Raw genomic sequence first — 20986 nt, forward strand, 5'->3', positions numbered from 1 at the left:
GTTTTACTGAAAATTTAACTTCAGGAATATTATAAATTTAAGTTAGGTTTATTCAAAAGTGAATTTATAATTGAAAGGTTAGCTATGGTGCTTTATTTCTCTGTGAACCTAAAGGTTGGTCAGAAAGCTATGTTGATATCTTTACCCTGAAGTTAGCTAATAAGGAAGCATTCTTACTGATAAGTGGGGAAATTATATGGGAATGAGTACTCACGCTGGTCAATTGTAACTATCTCGTTCATCTGTTGTTCTTGGCTTGCCAAAACATCTGAAGAACACACAAAAGAAATTCATTTTCATTTAAAACCAAAAATATAATTCCTAATCCAGTAAAACTGAGTTTAGCAAACACAATGTTTTTTTTTTAAATCCCCATAATAAAACCAAAACCAGTAAGACAAACAATCAAGATATATATTAAACAACTGAAACTTAGCAGGATAACAAACACCAAACTCTCGAGATGTTTTAATTATAACATTCACTTTTGAATAAACCTTCCTTAAATTTATAACATTCCTGAAGTTAAATTTTTAGTAAAACCTTAGTTGTCCTAAATGCTACAAATTAACCATGAGTTCAGTTTATCAGTTCAGTTCCTTAGAGAATTCGAACTAACAGACCTGAACATAATATTCTACAAAACCATTCATTAATCTGTCACTCTTCCCAGATCAAATGCCATTCTTACCCTGTGACATAAGCACCACATCCCAGTTTCCAGCACTTCAGACAACTATGCCGATCATAATTATGCCTGTCTGTTGAAACGGAACCTGTCAGTGATCATTCTGAGACTGAGTGAGTTCTAAGATCGGGTCCCCAAGAAGATTCTAAAGGATGTACTGCCTGGGTAGAATCTGAGATACAAGAGCAGAGAAGGGCTGGGAGATTAAGACAAGGTCTGGAGCCTACTCACCAGGTAGAATTTTCTTTGGGACTCATAAGTTTCAGGGCTTAATTATTTAGGACTAGCTTCAGAGAGACAGGGGTTTAGATCTTAGTAATCACCACTGCTTAGGTAACATTTTGACCCCGATATTCTTCCCAGCTAAGTGAGATCTCATACAGCACACAAGGCTGTAGTTAATGTTAAAGAAAGCTTTTTAAGACGCACACTACAAAGTTAACTTTTGGAAAATTGAGTATTATATTTTTTTTTCAGACCTCTAGTTCTGAACATTCTACCTCAGAACTATTCTCTCTTAAAAGCTTTGTGGTAGATTTTTCCTCAGTACTTTAAGACTCAATGAAGAAAAGTGCTATTAAAACTGAAATTATTCCATCTGTTACTAAATGAATAGAAGTGGCTCAGCCTTAAAGGAGACATTAGAAAGGAGCCATTAGACAGCCTGGAAACTTGCTTCCAAAATCTTCCTTCTCAGACTTGAGTTTGATATTGTTTTTAAGAGACTCTCAAGACAGAAAGCAGAATACACAAGTGACAGGTTTTTGAACGCTTAATCTAATAAAATAAAGAAGTGTAAATACAGTATTTCCTTTAAAGTTCCCCAAATCTTGGCCATGCATGAAGGAAACAATGTTTAAAAGCAAAGTCCTGGGGGACATGGGCGGCTTATGAGGAAACATTAGACCCTAAGGGTACAAAGCTGAAGCAGTTCCTTTCCCTTAAGACCATAGTCTTTGGCGACAAGACAGATGTTCACATCAAAAGCATGCTGAAGAATTTGTATCCTGAAACATTTTTCTATCTTCACCAAATATAACAGAATCTGAAAGAAATTTTAACTTGGGAACTGCATTCAAGAGGGCCAAGCGGTGTGACCAAGATACAAAAGGAGTCCTCTCTCTTTAGACAGTGTCACAAGAGATCTCTAAGGCTGATGAGGCAGCAGTTCTGTCCCAGGAAACAGTACCTTTCCGAATAAACTATAGGCCTTTCTTCTTTCTGCTCACCTGGGAAGTAATCCAAGAACATTTAAAAACTACTGTCAGAAACAGGCTTATAGATCATCGTGCCCATTCTGTGAATGGGCCTTAGATTCAAAAACCAAATGCCATTTCCTTACTAGAGCAGAGCAAAGATCCATGCTGGACAAGCAAGCAATTTTATGAGATATTTACTGAGGCTGTACAACTCTAGCACAGAGCTTCTCTAAAACTCATTCTACTGTATAGAAAAAGAAGGATAAAAAGACTCTTGCCTCCTGACTAGGAAAAGCAAGCGAGTAATAACTTTTCAGTCTGAGAAACAGCAGGTGAATCTAAATGCGACAAGTACGAGAATGCTATCTGGGGAGATTAAGAAAACCATAACTTCAGAAGAGACTACTTTAAGAATTCCAACAAGAAAATGTTTGAATGAACATGATTCTGGTAAGACAATGAAAGCGCAACCAAGACATTCAACTCACTCATGTATAAGAACTGAAGCTAGTAATAACCCTATACACGCAATCTCTTAATAGCACTTAAAAACCATATACGAGAATCCACTGAAGAGGCATCAAGCAGAGGTTCTTTCCAGAGCTCATCTCTTACTCAATATCAGAGTGACCCTTGGGTGAAAACGCTAACCATCAAACTGCTGTGTAAGATTCTCTTTCCCTACCAGTATAGCAGAACAAAGTAGGAGTCATGGCATTTCCACCCTAATGTCAACAAAAAGAACAGCATCTATCCACTTAAAAACTGAAAACTATAGCAGTCTGGCTAATATTACTGATAGAAAAAACAGTGAGGGGGTGGGCTGCTAAGATTGTTTAAGAGATACCATAAAAGTCATTAACGTATGGGATGGATTAAACAAAAAGTTTACATTTATTTGAACTCTTTAGTCAGTCAGGCAGTCTCCAAGTTTTCCTCATAGTCCCTTAATCATAACCTCTATGGGAAACTGCAACAAGAGGTTCCTGCATCAGGGCTAGCCTAATAATTAGGATTAGCACACAGTAACACCCGTCTCAAAAAGAAAAACAAAAAGAGAGACCTTGGAATAAGGTATAAGCCTGAGTTAGAATCTTAGTTTGGACAATCCCTAGGTTCAACACTCTGTAGGGATTTTACTGCCTCAGTCTCACACAGAAAAACTAAAAAAAAAATCAGGAAAGTGATACTTTATGGCATTACTATAGGAATTGAGATAAAGAAACTCTTCACACTACTTGCAACAATAAATGTCAATTACTATAGCACAAGTTTGCTTATTAACAATTAATAAAGTAAAAACATAGTTACAAAAAATAAAATTAAGCTTTAGTTACAATGCAAATAGATAATAAGTCTAATTTTATACATTTTCGAAGAAGCTCCAGATGACTCCAGAGAATTTCTCCCCGAGGGACCCGCTGAAAAAAATCTTCTTGGTTGAGACTACATAATTCTCTTCCCGAAATGTTGAGTGTGGTGAGGTCTATATCAGTCATGCTGAACTCCTTCATTACCCAAACCACCCAATGCAGGACTTGGTCTGTGGACCACTGTATAGGATCTAGAAAGAAAAATATTACCTTTAGCCTAGTTCCATCTTAGATAAATTTACAGTTCATTTCTCAATACACATATATACACACATATGAAATCCAGACAGATGTTTTTCCCAAGTGAAGCAAACTGATTCTATGAAGAACAACTTTTATGCTGATGCTGCATTTTCTCCTTAATTTTTTCCCAAGTTCTCAATCTGTTTCCAAAGGAGTCAATCTGGTTCTGTATCAGTTAGTCTGGAATTTTATCACAAAAACAAAACTATAAAATTGTTCTCTGGTGGGCCAGATGACAACTGAAGTATATTATCTTGGAGATAATGGAGGGTACTGACCAAGCTCAAAATATTATTTTGTAGCACTATAAAGTTTGGTGTCTTAAAAAAATTAAATGGGATCCTAAGGAGCTGGCGTCACTCTTCAAATTGCGCACAATGCACCCTTTCTCCATTCCTTCCAATAAAAGATTAGCTACCTTGGTGGCACTTATGATATGACATTCTAACTACCTGTTCACTTAGTTGCTTCCCCATTGGCAACAAGGCTGTAACTCCAAAGACTCTGTCTGGTAAATCTGACTTCACTGTCTATACAGTGCCTTGAATAGATATTTGTTGACTTTATACAAAGAATACCCAAATTATTTCATCTTTTCTGCTACTTTTGTATTTATAAGCTAACTGAATTTATAAACAGAAGAAAAAGATTGCCAGTATAGGCAAAGACTATGTCACTATAACTCTGGCACCTAATAGAAAATGCTATCTGTGGGAACTTGGTGCTGAATTGATTTTGGCACTGGCATTCATGTTTGAAGATGACTATCTACTCAAATAACAGTGATCGCCCAATAAAAGTTATTCACTAAGAAAATATGTGAATAACCAGATTTTTTTTCAAGAAACAATCTATAGTAAATATAAACACAGGATTGAAAGCAAGAAGAGAAGTATAGAAAGATGGGAATAAAGTTTGATTTCTCTGAATATACAAAGAGACACAGAAAGCAACTCAGGGTAAAACCAGAAGCCTATAAATCAATCCTCACAAAAAACACCCAGGAGACAAAATATCTACCACAAAGTCCATAATATACACAGATGAAGACAAATCCATTTTTATAAGATACTGGTGTGGTGGAACACTCTTGTAAACCCAACTGTTAAGGAGACTTGAGGGCAGCTGAGCCAACAGTCAGCTCTCATCTCAGGTTAAAAAAAATGCAGAAGAATGCAGAAAAAAAATCATGGAAAAGAATGCAGAGGGAAGCAAAATGGCATGACTCATTCTGAGCACAGGAAGTCTGAATTCAGACAAGAAACAGTCACTGGAAGCACAGTAGGCCAAAAAATAAAAAACAGAAACAAAGGCTAAAGAATAGTTTTCCGAATGCAGCACCAGCTGAATGCAGGGTCCGGGGAGGGAATGAGAACAAAAGTGAGAAGCACAGGGCCAGACAACAAGGAAATGCAGAGAAGGCCCAGGTGAAAGGAGATTAGGAAGGAAGCAATAAAAGAAAAAAAAAAGAAGAAGAAGAACAAAACAGACAATGAGTGAGGTAGTGCAGACCTATAAACCTGGTTACCTGGGAGCTTTAGGCAGGAGGATCATTCACAGTTCAAGGCCAGTGTGGGCAATTTAAGGAAGACTGAGGACACAGCTCAATGGTAGAGTGCTGGTCAAGCATCCAGAAATCTATGAGTTCAAGCTCCATTATTGTCAAAAAAGAGAAGGGAAGGAAAGAAAGGGAGGGAGCTGGGATGAGGGACGATGAAGGGATGGGATATATAAGGCAACAAATGAGCTGAGAGAGCAAATGTTCAGCCCTGGAATGTCACCTCAGAACAACATAAGATGGCTGAGTTAGCCAAGTTACCTTAACAGTACATCCCTTTAAAATATTTAAGAAAGCAAGCTCATTTTATGTAAAATTTTACAGGAAACTATCAAGATAAGTAAGGCAAAGTTAACAGTCTCTCTTGTTTTCTTCAAACACTATCAGGACACCTGGTTTCATCTACTGAACCGGCTGTCTATTTGTCTTTTCTCTCAACGGTAACAGTGAAGTGAGAGAAGCCATTGTTAAAGATGCACAAGCACAGCAACCCAGACACAGAGCCAGAGAGCGGAGGGAGGTTAGGTCTTAGACATAGTAAACTGGGCAATAACCAACCGACTCAGTAAAGAGAAACTGTGATCAAACATGGCTGCCCAGGTGGTCGCCAGGATAAAGTGAGAATTCCTCCCTTCAAAACTTGTACTGCTCAGGTTGTGCTAACTCCAGGCAGCAAGAAAGGCAGAAGGACAGAGGGAACTCATTTAATGTATATGGTGGGATTATTCTTTTAAGAATATACATTACAGCCTGGCGGTGGTGGTACACACCTTTAATCCCAGCACTTGGGAGGCAGAGACAGGTTGGATCTTTGTGAGCTCGAGGTCAGCCTGGTCTACAAGAGCTAGTTCCAAAGCTACAGAGAAACTCTGTCTCGAAAAAAGAAAGAAAGAAAGAAAGAGAGGGAGAGAGAGGGAGAGAGAGAGAGAGAGAGAGAGAGAGAGAATACACGTTACAACGAATACATACTAATGCATACCACAATGAAGGAAAAGACTCTCACCATAATCAAACCAAGATAAACACCAGACACAAAGAGTAGATAAAAAAGATACAATAATCAAGAACTTGAATTAAGGGGCCTCTGAATGCTTTATATGGCAACAATGACGGAATGGGGTCATCAAACACAAAAGTGAAATTGTCAACATTAATGTACTTTACACTACCATAAGCAGATTTGAGTAAAATAAGAATTGTTTGAAAGTGTAAAGCCAAAAATCTTCTTAAGGAACCCTTTCTAGAGAATCTATAAACAGAATGAAATATGGGAGTAAAATAGGCTGAAGCTACAAAAACAGCAAGTGGAGGACTCTGCACTACAGTGGAAAAAGGCTAAGACAACAGCTCTGAAGATATGGAGACTGCTTCTAGACACACATGAGAATGAGAACTAATGGCTAATCACTCAAAGTAGGAGAAAGACTGTCTTGATATGTATACAAGCTTATGTAACTAAAGACTTAACTTAGGAGGCTGAGCAGGAAGGCCGCTTCAAGGACAAGGACAAGCTGGGTTAGATGGTGAATTCTAGGATAGCCTGGGTTAGAGTGAGACTGTCTTATAAACAAACAATCAATCCTGAACTTAGGAACCCTAAAAGCTGTCTAACATGGTTCTACAACAAATGAGCAGTTCTAAGATAACTAGACTAACTTGGACGAAAGTTACAAAGCAATTTGTAAAAACAGAAAGTGAAGCCAAGTGCCTGAAATTCCAGTAAATGGATATTTACCGTTTACTTAGGCTGGATGACCACAAGCTAAAGTGCATATGGGCGACGTAGGAAGACTTTATCTCAAAGAACACAATAAAGCAAACCATATACACACCACACACACCAGCCAAGTCACCAAATGAAAGAGAGTAAACTCTGCTGTCCACAGAAGCCAGGTAATTCTCATTCACTACAAGGTGCATTAGTGATGAACAAAAACAATAAAGTACAGAGCAGGATGGCCGACAAGAAAGCTGGACAGAACTGGCTTCTGAGAAGCTTTTCTTTCTATCTATCAGACCTGTGACAGAAGTTAAACGAAGGAGTTTACCAATGTGGAGAAGACAGAGCTATGGAACTGCACAGACAGCCAGTTAAGACACAATCTTTAATACTTTTCTTGTGTGAATATTATTTATATTCAAGAATTTACATTTATGTTCTTGAATGTTAGTATCGGGAAAAAACATGACTTTTTAAAAATTACTTTAAAAAAAGAATACAAACCTAGCTATCATTTCAATATCCATATTTCATAAAGGAAAAATACATATTTGACTGAATTTGTTTTTTATTGTTTTAACATTTTGTATAGCCCACCTCTCTGACAGATTTGTAACTTGTATACAATTATTAATTTCATCTTCAGATTAGCTTAATGGGCAATTCTAAGAAATATTCACATATACAACCACCTGAATGAAGAAGTGTCTAAGTTGCTGTCAAGATAGAAAACTGCTTTATATTAATGTGAACTTTAAGGGATTTCCCAATGTGGGTCAGTAATTCAAAGAGATTTAAAATAGCTATAAATAGTTAATTATATCCCAGTGATGATTAGAATAAATTTGTCAGAGAACTACATGTAGATAAAGAAAGAGAAGTTTGAAATGATAGTTTTCTGAGAAAATGCTACTCATTTGTAAGATTGCTGTGATATTTTGAATGTAACTGAATGTGTGTCAGCGGTATCCCTGAATGGAATAGAGAAGCCAGTACGTGAAGCTGTCAAGTTGAAGCCTGGGTTGCCATGGACTGAACCTCTGAACTGTAATCTGTCACCTCAATTAAGTGTTTTCCTTTGTAGGAGTTGCCATGGTCGGGTGTCCCTTCACAGCAAAAGAAACCCTAAGACAGTTGCCTAGTAGGTAAAAATTTCATGACGAAGAATCTCATCAAAGATGATCTCAAGTATTTTAAATGTACTTTTAAGTAAATGATATTCTTGGTAGGACTTGCGCCACAGCGAATCAATCATCATGCTACCTATGGTCATCTTCATGTATTACTTCCTGTAACTGATGATGTCTTGTGGAAAATACAGCAAATGCTGCAGAAAAACACTATTCAGAGTTCTCATGTCCCATTCTTCCCTTCTCAGCATTTCCTCTCAGGTGATTTCTAACTTGCTAGCAAAAAGGTCAAAAAAAAAAAAAAAAAAAAAAATTTCCACACTAGCTTCCACATGCCAAAAGTAAATTTCTACATGTCACAGTAAAGAACTGCCTCCACTCCTCAGGGATACCAAATTCCCCAGACTCTAAGTCCCCTACAAAAGAGTGCAGCATTTACTTATAAAGGATGTATACGAACACATGTAACCTCAATCATGTCTAAATAAAATACCTAATGTTAAGTTGTTCTATTATTGAGGGAACAGTGGTAAGGGCACACTACCAACTCTCCAATTGTACTAACTGTATAATTTGCCTCCCTAATGTTTTTCTTCTATATTGCCTCAAAAAAATTCTAATGAATGTTCTCTATTTCTCAGTTGTTGCCTATCTAACTTAAACCCATCTGAACCATAATTCTATGATTATCAAACTGATGCTACTCCATAGTTTTGACTTTCTCAAAAGAATCTCAAGGGTCTTAACACCTAATAACTCTCCCTAAATAGCAGTGATATTATATAGTTATTTCCCTGTCTTCAGCTGTACCATTGATAAGGGTTTATTTTGGAGACAGGATCTTGCTAGGCAGGCCGGGCTGGCCCAGAACTCAAAGAGATCTGCCTGCCTCTGCCACTGGAGTGCTAAGATTAAAGACGTGTGTCGTTGTACCTGGCATCATTAATGTTTTCTTGTTTCCCTCTCCTTCCCCTGCCCTACAGGTTGTCTTGTAATAATAATAATGTGTTCTTGTCCATACTGCTTCTCTCAAAAGACTTTCATTTTTATGTTTTTAAAAACAAACCGATCCCAAGAGTTTGTGCTCTTAAAACTATGTTAAGGCTACACTAAACTGATTACATACTTTACTTCAAAATCAAGTGCTATCAACACCCCCCACCCAAGGCATCATTGTATCAGACATCTCTACTTCCTCCAAAAGACTTTTAAGGTATGCCTAGCTGTTAGGAATCTAGTTTAAACGTCAAGTGCTTGCCTAGCTAGAATAAGGCACTGAGGCCAGTCCTATACAGGGTTCGGGTGTCAAAGGCATGCTCTGTTCTTGCATATCATCATTAGCCCAGAATTTACCACAGTGCCTGGTAAACAGTATCATTCCATTGTAATGAAGATGTAACCAGTTTGTATAAAAACTATCGCCCTAGTCATTCAAGTTCTCAAAGTTAGGTCATTGCTTGAATATCCTCTCTCCATTTTTACACTCTGCCAACCTTATCACTGTTTTCACCCATCTCTTCCTTTCTATTACAAAAGAAACCACATAGTCTATGCTAATCTGAACCACATTACTACTGTACAAATGACAAAAATATGTTCTTGTTTTCTCTCAGTCACAATGTGCCTTATGGGACATCTGGGCAATATTTGTTTTTTTAGTTTTCCCCTTCACTGACCAAAACCAGTTCTACGATGTCAGAAATAACTCTTGATATGATATGGCCTAAGTACCCTTCGTTCATCCAGGTCTAAGCTTTGTTTTGAATGTTTCCTGTTTGTATAGTTTCTCAGAATACACTCCCTCCCATTTTCTTCAGAGCACTCTGATCCCTGTGACATTCTTGTTTGCTTTCTGAGAAAGGGCATGCTACGTAAGCCTAAGCTCGCCCTGAATCCGTGAACTGCTTCAACTCCATTTGTCATTTCTCCACACGGCCAGGTTATCCCTTTGAGGCTCTAAACACACGCTGTGTTTCTACTAGTCACTGAAAGGTTACACTTCCTATGGTAGTCACCTTTTTTATTTATCTTCTTTCTCTTCACTGCACTGTGAACATGCTATAGTCAGAATTTCTTCTAATAATTCTTTGTATTCCAAGCAATCAGCATAGCATTTGTCCACCATGTGTTCAGTATGTTACAGTTCAAAACTAAATAGACACATAAAAATCAATAATCTTTCTAAAATATCTACATTACAGAATATTACAGAATATTCTATCTTACCCAAGTGGCATTTTCTACATCTAACTGAACTGTTACCGCACCCAACCAACGGCTGTCTCATTACCATAGGGGATCCCGAGGCGTTCCTGCTCTTTCCTGTAGCCTTCCAGTGCAGCAGCCCATCTTGTCACTTGCTCGGAGGTTTCATCAGAAATAGTTGTGATATGTTTGGTGCCATCTAGAGTTATCACTTGAGCTTCTTCAACGAGATGTGCCTCTGCTTCTGCATGGTGGGCATCTGGATCAATGACCACTTCAACCGTTTCCGCAGTTTTAACAATTTCAAGAATGTTTAGCTTTGGCTCAATTCCTAACAGTGGATAGAAAAAAAATACAAATTTAAATAAAAGCACAAGACACAAAGAGCTAAAAGTAAAGTTTATTTTTCCAAATAAAAATGATGTTCCTAAAATAATGAGAAACTGAAAAGATCCTTATTTCTAAATACAACTCAACAGAAACAGTACCATTTTAGTAATTATAATGTGATTACACAGAAGAATGCTTGAGCACTGTTTGACTGCCATGCTGGGGATCAAACACAGGGTCTCACACATAAGAGGGAAGTACTCTGACACTGAGTTGTATCCCCAGTCTAGGATCAGAAGCTGATAATATATTTAGAGATCGAAAATAATCATGTCCAAAATTTATCCTGAAATGTTGAAAATAAAAAATAAAAAAATAAAAAATAAAAAAGTGTGCTTGAAGAAATAAAAAGAGCAAATGTAAAAAATTTAACATCTAGTGTTCTAAGGCTTAGCAATAATTCATACCTAAGCACACACACTTGTAAATGTTACCAACATACACGACATGGTGCCACTTCTTATAAGAGTAATAAAGAAAAAAGACGAAGGTACTGACAAGAATTAAAAAAAAATAGAAACTAGAGAGTGCAAAAAATAGAAACTAGAGAGTGCAAATACATATTCTTCAAGATTTTACAAACTTTCTAAGAGAGTTAAAAATCAGAGACTCTGTCCTCTTTCTCTCTTAAACAAACAGGACCCCATGAAGCCCAGCCTAGCAACAAATTCACTACAAAGTTTAGGAGAAGTTCAAATTCCTATCTCCTGCTTCTGCCTTCCAAGTGTCTGGATGACAAATTGACTGTGCTTGGTCATCGCCTTCTTTTGACTTTACTGCTCATAGGGTTGTGTGTGTGTGTACAGGTGTGTAAGTACAGGTATGTGTATGCACATGAAAGGCAGAGTTGATGTGGGGCGTCTTCTATCTTTCTCCACCTTATTTTTTCAGTCAGGATATTTCAGTGAGCCTGAACCTCACCAATTCATTTTGACTGGAAAGTCAGCCAGCCGCAAAGGTTTCCCTTTTTCTGTTCCCCAACACTGCCATCACAGGTAAGAACTACTGTGTCCACTTTTACACAGTGCTGGGATCTTGACTCAGTTCTTCATGCTCACTTACAAGCACTTTACAGACTGAGCCATCTCCTCAGCCCTTGTCTTCCATCCTAAACATCCTGCTGACTTTGTTCAATTAAATTCACATCAATTAACCCAAATCCTAAAGATATTCAAACCCTATTATTATTAAGAACTGTAGTTCCTGTGGAAAGGACAGAAACAAAGTTGAAGTGATTATCACTATGGAGACTCTTCCAGTGGAGATTTAGTCAGGCAAAAACTTAAAGCTATTTCAGAAATCAGAATTATGTTTAGAAATTATAACCTAAGAACAATGGTATACAACTAACTGTACATGAGATAAATAGTATTAAAAATAAAATGAAATGTTAAGGGCAGGAGTGGGGTGAATATGATAAAAATGAAATTCTCGAAGAGTAAAAATGTCAGAAGTCAGGAGGTAGTGGCGCATGCCGTTAAGCCCAGCACTGGGGAGGCAGGTGGATCTTTTATTAAGCCATCAGAGAAACGTGAGCTCAATTTGTAAATACCTGCCAATAGAGTAACTCACCTTGGTAAGAAATTACCTGTACACTAAGCTGTACAGTTCCATCTGTTTTGACGCCTTGGTCGAATAAACTTCGCTCTGGATCCAGCTAAACACGTATAAGAGAGTAAGCAAGATTATTTTAGCTTAATCATTAGATAAGTCACTATCTATGGTTTAGTATAAAGCAGTGTACCAAACAGAATAATTTCTGAGCATACTAATCAAATTATAAGAATGCATTTAATTATCAAAGATGTCATACCATTTATTTGCTAAAACTAAAAATATTTTCACCTCTGAAGAAGTGGAAGCCAGCAAAAACCCACCAAATTATTTCTATTCTGGTGGGGCTGAGGACTAACTACAGTCAGGGAGGGCCTTATGTGCCAAGCAGACATTCTGCAGCCATTCCCTACTGCTGCAAAATTATTTTAAGTGGCAGTTTTCTATGGGAGCTGCAATCTCAGCTGGGATCTTAAATAACACCAACAGGCAATTCTTCATTCTGCAAATGCATTTAAAGTATAACATAATGCAATGTTTATCAGAAAAGGAAGGATGTTAATTAGTGGCTGGCAATTTATCTACGTTTACTAACATATTCATGCCGTATCTACCTTGTAACCAATGCCACATATTAAAACTTAGGATTCACTCTAAAGTCTCTGACCACAAAGTTAATAAAATTAAAGGATTCATGACCAAATACTGGATCTACTTTGGTCATAATTCCTCATCCTTGGAACACTGGCACTCTTTTCCCTTCATATCTCCTTCTAATGAATGCATTTCCTACCATGGCTTATTAAAAAATAAAAATAATCTTGACCTCTGATATTGAATTGCTATCTTAGAACAGACTTCCATCGTAAGTACCTTATGTGTCTAGATGTGTCTGCACATACGTTGCTGAACACACAAATTGTTCTTTCACTCTTAATATCAAGAATTCAGTCATGTTACAATCACAATTTCAATTATTTAAAATATCTTATACATAAAACCTACAGTATTAAGTGGACTTTATATCCAATTTTAACAGGAACAAAACAAACATATAACACATTAGATTGGCTACATATGGCAGTTTCTACTCCTTAATGTAAATCTTTGCTAGACACTGAAGTCTTGTCTGGACATCAAGATTTTCCTCCAGGTCTAGAGGACACTAGCATTATCCCCTAGAAGCTGTGGTCTATATGTATCTTGAAGTTAGCTCTCAGGTCCTGAATATGGCAGCACAGGAAGATAAGGACAAACAGGGACACAGCTCCAGCACGGTTGCTTGTGTAGCGAATTCCTCAAAGAAGTATGTATCAGTGATTGCTCCTGTAGCTTTTAAGTTGGCATTTATCTGACGACGCCAAGGCTTTCCCAGAAGTAGCAGGTACTAATGCCAAATGCATGTTTGCACTGAAGGGGAACAGAAGCTGCCAGGCTCATTCTTTGTTCAGCTGAAGAAATGCATTAGGAGGGTGTGAAAAGCCTACAGACCCAAGCAGCTCAAGTTAATGATATGATTTGCACATCCATTTATCCAGAAAATGCTTACTGGGAAACTACGATAAAATAGGTACTTTGTAGGCCATATTTCATTATAAGGCCAAGTATTCTATCTATCACTGCAGATATAACTAATAATACGGTGATTTTTAATGATAGTTGGGATCATTTGGAAGTGTTTTGCAAGTGTTTAACTCAATATAGCTCTTGCTCAGACTTTTAGTGACTACTTTGAATTCTGAATTTATGTATTGAAAACTCTATTTTAAACATTTACTTTTATGATACTTATAAACATACACTCATGCAGGTGAGCATTATGTAGGAACAATTCCTTGAAGTAGAACTGTTGGGCATTTCATACTTCTAATAAGATACTAAATGTCAATTGCTTTCAAAATACCATATTCATTTATCTTCTCATTACTAAGAAAATTTAACATGTTCTTTTAAGTGCACACAACCATTGTCCCTAATTTTAGAAGAGCAATATCTAATTACCATTAACATTTACTATACACACATTAAAAGAAAAAGGTTAAAATATCGTTAATAGCAACTAATGCATAAATTCTATTAACACATTTCAATTTACTTTATAACAGAATCTTGTTTAATAGTAATTGCAGAGGACCTGAACTTTTAAAATATCAAGTCAAAGTTCTGTGATATATGGAAAAATGGTATTACAAGACAGGCATGATGATTACAAACAGTAAAGATTAAAGTGAAGCAAGCAATTCCAAAGAATGACAAAATATACATTCATGTTAATGTGAGAAAAGTGTACAGATGCTAGGAGTGAGTTTAAGAAAAGTCTTGGAAAACTATTTCCATGATCTTACTCAAGTTACTACTTCTTATACATTAAAGTAGTATCACCTGGGAAAAGGTGAGACAAGTCTGTGAGGATGATTGAAACATACTATAATTCTACAAGGGAAACATTTCAAACTTAATGCCAGAGCCAACGCAAACGCAGTTGATGTGGGACTCCCCTCTGTATGCTGTGAATACCATTGGTTAATAAAGGAACGGGCTTGGGCTGTTGATAGGGTAGAACAGAGCTAGGTGGGGAAACTAAACTGAATGCCGGGAAAAAGAAGGCAGAGTCAAGAGAAGCCATGTAGCCCGGCCGGAGACAGATGCTGGAACTTTATTCCGTAAACCACAGCCTCGTAGAGATACACAGATTAATGGAGATAGGTTAATTTAAGATATGAGCTAGTCAGAGACATGCTTAAGTTACTGGCCAAACAGTATTGCAAATAATATGGTTTCTGTGTGATTATTTTGGGGCTGAGCAGTCGGGAAACAAACAAGCGGCCTTCTTACTATAGGCAATACAAACAGTTTAGTCAATGAACCTCCTCCTATAGAAGTCAAGTCAGCCAGCACAGACTGCAGTGCTTCCCATTACTCCATTTTTATACTGATTTTATTTCAGACTTAGAAAGTAAAAAGGAACAAGTGACTTATTATTCAATTTTATTACTCAATCCTTTAAATTTCAGATACCACGAAATTTTATGAAAGAATTTTCATTTCTAAATGCTCAAAAATACAAAATCATAGATTTAGTCTACTTATCAATATCCATAGAGATGAACCTTACCTGAATATCTTGCAGGCAAATTTCATGAGCGTCCAAAGAACACTGCAGTCTCGGTTCTAGTAGTTTCTTTAAATTGCCTATTGGTTCATTGATGTCTATGGCCTGGCTTATACATTCAGCTGGTGTGTAGGTCTGTTCCACAATGCTAAATATTAATGGAGATGAAGGTTAATAATTACATTATCCTGATGTAAAGGTAACACTATGCTCAAAACAAAATTAATGCCAAAACACACACAGTCTTTGAAATTCTTGTCTATGTTCTGTACCAGTTTCTTCTTTGATGCTGTTAGACTAATGTTATTGATGTGAATACTAATCTCATAGCTAATTTGAAACTTAAAGCACTCCTGAAAACATACTTAGTCATGCATACAAATATGTGCCAGCACATAAGTATTAGGTGTATACTATCAATACAGAAGTGTGCACCTTTATATTACATCTCAAGTTATTTTCAAGATTTTAGGCCTAAAAACATGGCAATACACTATGCCCTTAAAATGTGTAAAGCTTATTGGGAAGGCGGCACAAGCCTGTAATCATAGCACTTAGGAAGTAGAGACAAGAGAATCAGTTCAAGGCCATTCTCCTGCCTTAGTTCTACAGAGAAATATAAACCAGCCCGGGCTATATGAGACCCTATGTCAAAACCCAAAACAAAATGAAACAACAATAAAACCAAAACTTTGTACATCATTTCTACTAATCAATTTTCTTCCTGATATAATCTAGTAAATATAAATTGTTAAGGTGTGACAATATAAATACTTCCAATTTGATTTGAATACCAGTTATTGGGTTTTTGAGATACAGTTTTTCTTCATAGCCCTAGCCGTCCTGAACTCACTATATAGACCAAGCTGGCCTAGAATTCATGGAGATCTACCTGCCTCTCTGCCTCCTGAGTGCTTAGATTAAAGGCTTGCAACGCCACTGCCCAGATGGTCTTAGGAAATTATTGCTCCTTAAACCTTACTTAGCTCTTTTGCCCTGTTATTTCACAATTCAAATAGGTTTAAAGCCTTGACAAGCAGTTGCACACATCTCTTGTAAATGCTTAGAGGGAAAAGGGAAGACTGAGAAAGTAGTATTTACTGAATTAAATTTCACAACATATTTACTTTAAATATAATTTCAGTAAAAAATCTCTTTTATTTAAAAATCAGCGTTTGCATCCTCTGAACCCATGTAAAGCCAGGCATGGTAGCCCACATCTCAGCAGTGCTCCTACAGTAAGATGGGAGACAAGGCAGGAAAATCTTAGGCTCACAGGCCAGTTGGGTGAGACTAGGCAGCAGCAAACACAAGAGCTCTGTTTAAACAAGCTGGATACCGAGGACCCACACCTGAGGCTGACCTCTGACTTCCACATGCATGCTGTGGCATGCAGGCATCCACATTCAAAACACAAACATGCATAAATGTGTGAGTGTACACACATACATACACAATTTATTATTTTATTTTTACTTATTTTTCAAATATAAGGATATACATATAAAGTAAATATATACATTTGTTCTTAAAATATTTAAAATTTACAAAACAGAATCATTCATGATTAAAAACATATTTCAAAGTAACAGTATATTATTACTATTGGTCAATGTAATGAATGTTCTGTTGATTAAGAGAACACTTTGGGCATATTTTTTGGCTATTAAGCACAGAAACCTGTCCTTTTTAGTAACAACGATTTTTAAAAGATCCAAATGCTACTTTAAAGCAGATTACAAAATTTCACTTTTATGAATACTGAGTATTTAGTTCTCCAGTTTCCTGTTGTAAAGTTACAAACCTTGGGAATCTAAAAATCTTAATATGCAGTTTCTTTTGAAGGAATGTGGTTGATCATATATTACTGTCTCTCAATTCCAGCAATGGCCTCCATGTTAGCCACATGGTAACAGCTAGTCTCCCATCCAGACACATGCAAAGGGCCTGTGATAAATACTACAGGCTCTATGAAGCATTTGGGGGTGTCTGAGTGCATAGAAAAAGACATGCTAGACTCCAATTTTGTAGCTCCTTCCAACCTGAACAAGGGTTGAGCTGAATGACCAAACGCTGCAAGGTTTCTTAGGCTGAGTTACGTAAAAGGCACCGTGGCTTCTACCTTGGTCCCTTCAGCCTAGCTGAAAAGCCATAGAGAAAGCCTCATTGGACACACGGACATTTCCTTCCCACAATAGCAAGAGTGATCATTTGGCATATACTATAGCTTCAGATCACTCTCAGGTGACTGCAGACCATACTGACAACTTAACTACATGCTCTCAAACTACTTGAGTCAAAGCCACCCAGCTAGGCTGATCCCCAGTTCCTGACTCTCTGAAACACTCATCAGTAATAAAATAAAATAAGAGAATCACTCATTCGGTTCTTCTGCTGAAGAAAGGACAAATAAATGGAATGCTCTTTTCAGCACCGATGTTTAAATTTTAGCTATCTTCTCAGCTCAGCACCCTCTAGATCTAAGTCATCCCATCGGCCTTTTGCTACTCTACCAGAAGTCCACTATAGCCTTTCGGTTCCACTGTCTTGTCTCCAGCTTTAGAGTAAAAGAGCACCTCAGCTACCACCTCCCACAACCTTCTTACGGTCTCCAGTCTGTCTCTATCAGTCTCTCCCTTGACTCTGAATTCATCACAACCTCCTCTGTCATTCCAAGAAGCAGCATGTTTACTGTGCTGGACCAGTACGTCTCATTTCAATATGTCTTATTTTACTTATTTTATTCCAGACAGTTACCAATATACAGCAATTATTCATAAATAACTACTGTTAAATTCAGGTTGAATTAAACTGTCTTTGAAATAAAAGTGACCAGCATTTAGTGAAAGAATTAAAAAAAAAAATCAAGGAAATGCCTTTTAGATGGGGGTGGGGCTGGTTTTTTATAACTGTGTGATCATTATCAACTAAGTTTACTACTGCTTCTATTTCAGAAACACCTTTCTCCCTGAGCTACAAACCTATTAAATCAGAGGGAAAACAAAAATAAACATATTGGCCTGCTCCTTGAGGGTAACCCGTATACCAATAGTAGTAAACCTAATCAGTTCAGAAATGCCAACCTTTCTTCTGTGCACTCAGGTTTCTCAGTTCCATCAATCTCAATTTCTATCAGTTCTTCTGCTTCTCTCTTAGTCATGGCTGAAATATTTCAAATGTTCAGTCCTGGAAGAGTTAAATTTTAAGAGATTTTTAAACATCTTCGGCATAAACAAAAAGACCAAATCTGAATGAAAGAGGGAGAAAACAGACGTGTTCTTTATATACGTGAAAGCTCACACACCGCCTTTATAAACTGGCTTTTGTTTAAGTTGCCATTTATTAGCCTGCTTTGGTGATTTCATTATTTATTGGAACTTGTTGGCCCAGTCTAAGTCAGTAAGTTAATTCAAGACATACAAAAGCAAATGAAAATTATAGCAACTATATTAAAGCAACTTGGTTTCCAACCTGAAGCTTAACATGGAGATGGATTACAAATGTTTAGCTATGTCTAGTTAAAAATCTGATCGCATAAGATTAAAATTGTTCAATGAGCAAGTTACAGAACAGAAAAGATACCTTCAACACATGAAAATAGCTATTACATGGAACAGACCAAACCTTCAGTTAATTAATAACCAAAAAGAGAAAAAGTTGGGACAAACCACAAAAATTGGCAAAGCAGAGCACAGAAACAGGAAATCCACACCAAAGCAAACTAAAATAACTCAGGGTATGAAGAAATGCACAAGTACAGATCATTCCAAAATGAAATTTACATTACATCGTGCTTTTCCTAGAAAATGCAGACAGCATTAGGAAAAAGTACAGCATGTACATCTGTGATGTGTGTGTAAAGAGCAAAAATCAATTCTGGCCGGGTAGCGGTGGCGCATGCCTTTAATCCCAGCAGTCGGGGGGCAGAGGCAGGCGGATCTCTGTGAGTTCGAGGCCAGCCTGGTCTACAAGAGCTAGTTCCAAGACAGGCTCCAAAACCAGAGAAACCCTGTCTCAAAAAACCAAAATCAAATCTGATTAGAAGTTAAAGACTGAAGATCTCCCTTCTGGTGAAAAGCACATGCATTTTCAAAACTACCCTTTTTCTTTCCAGTCCTGTAGATTCAAGGTTTTATAGTTGCCAGAAGTATCTGGTGAACCATGCTAATTCAGAACTTGGCTTCTGTCTGCTCTCCTGACTTTTCCAACTTAACATCTTAGGACTTAATTCACTACTTCACCCAAGATCCACTTCTGTACTTGTAGTACAGGTACAATGGACTTAGGCACACCTGGGTACGCACGAAAATAAGAAAAAAAAAGGTGCTAAAGAGGTGGCCAGTATCTTGTAGAGTTAAAGACTGTGTGGTACCTAAGAACAGAACGATGGTGAATCTATTCAAATCCTTTGCTCTTGCCAGCACTCAGGCCTAAGTTAGTCCAAACTCCCTATAGGTTTTTAAAAACTTACTGCTTGGTTTTTAAAACTTACTGCTAGGCGTGATGGTGCATTCCTTTAATGACGGTGCTCAGAAAGCAGAGAGGCACACAGACCTCCGCATTCTAGGCCGGCCTAGACTAAATAGCAAGTCTCCGGTCAGCCAGGGCTAGACAGTGAGATATGCTCGTGTGTCTGCGTGTGCGCACGTGTGGAGGTCAGAGGGCTGCTTGTGGCTGTCAGGTCTCTCCTGGCACTTGTTTCAGGGACTGAGCACAGGCAGCAGTTGGTTTTACCTATCGAGCCATCTCACTGGCCTACCTATGGATTTCCAAATGACTACTCGTCCTCATGAAGCGAGGTATTCTCTGTGCTGTTAACCTCAGGGTGGAATCCCTATACTCCATCGTGTTCGCTGCACTACAGCAACGGGGGAAAGGGGAGCTGGCAAGCTACTTAATTAACATTGACTGATCTCTTCGAAAACAGAAAGTCTGCATAAAGATCAGTGCGGTGGCACTGGTGCGACTTTGAGACAGTTCTAGAAGGAAAACTAGAGGTGGAGTGCGGGAATCGCTGAGTCGGGTGACAGAGACCCGGGAGCGCCGCGACTACGTGGAGAGTCAGGGCGCCGGGCCCGATGGGCGACGAGCGCGTCCTCAGCGTCCCGCCGCGCGGCCCCGGACTTAGCCGCTCCCCGCGCCCCTCCCCTCGGCTCCCCGCACAGCCTCTCCCGCCCCTCCCCACCCGGCTCCCTCAAGTCTCCACGAACGGAAATGGGAGTCACAACGCCGGGGACCAGCGGAAACAAAACACAGAGGCGGCCACGGGGGGGCCGCGGCGGGGGGAAAAGCCCCGGAACCAGGCCGGCCGCGCGGGCCCGCGCTCCCCCGCCAGCCCGCGGCCGCACTCACCAGCTCCGGAATCCGCCCCGTGGCCCTAGGCCGCGCTCCAGAGCCGGCTGGGAACGGCGGCGGCGCGGGCTCCACGTGCAGCGTCTCTCCGGGTAAGCCGCGCCGCGCCCGCGACTCGCAGAGTGAGGCCCCTGGGCCCTTCCCGCGGAATCGGCGCTAAGGAACCTCAGCCCCTCTCCCGCCTCCCAGGCACCCCTGGGCCTGGAACTACAACTCCCAGCAGGATGCGCGACACGAACGCCCGCGGCAACGGAGGCTCACGAGGCACAAACGCCCCAAGCCGCTTGCTTTGATGCGCTCGCTTTACCCCCACACTGCATCCGCCTCCCCAACCCCAAGGAACAAGACGCTGACTCCGAAGGGAGCTTGAACTAGGAGAGAGAACAAAGTACGCATGCGTACAAGGCACTGTTTCCAAGAGGGAAAGAGAGGTGAAGTTAAGTGAAGTTAAGATGGCGGAGG

At 38.8% G+C, this 20986-nt stretch overlaps 1 protein-coding gene across 3 annotated transcripts in view; it reads right to left on the reverse strand.

Moving 5' to 3' along the window:
• Gabpa (GA binding protein transcription factor subunit alpha) overlaps positions 1-20986 on the reverse strand; it is a 29976-nt gene that overhangs the window by 8856 nt on the left and 134 nt on the right. The window contains exons 1-7 of one of the 3 annotated variants that reach the window (XM_057763998.1): positions 20525-20946; positions 18256-18358; positions 15176-15320; positions 12079-12163; positions 10202-10447; positions 3257-3451; positions 215-268 (exon numbers count right to left, since the gene is read on the reverse strand). In XM_057763998.1, coding sequence (XP_057619981.1) covers positions 215-268; positions 3257-3451; positions 10202-10447; positions 12079-12163; positions 15176-15320; positions 18256-18332 — 802 coding nt within the window. In that variant the 5' untranslated portion in view covers positions 18333-18358; positions 20525-20946. Of the gene's footprint in view, positions 1-214; positions 269-3256; positions 3452-10201; positions 10448-12078; positions 12164-15175; positions 15321-18255; positions 18359-19664; positions 19685-20524; positions 20947-20986 lie in introns of those variants that run through there. The other 2 variants (XM_057764000.1, XM_057763999.1) reach the window with 2 other exon arrangements.

This window comes from Chionomys nivalis, chromosome 3 (assembly GCF_950005125.1).
Source record: "Chionomys nivalis chromosome 3, mChiNiv1.1, whole genome shotgun sequence".
Taxonomy (NCBI): Eukaryota; Metazoa; Chordata; class Mammalia; order Rodentia; family Cricetidae; genus Chionomys; species Chionomys nivalis.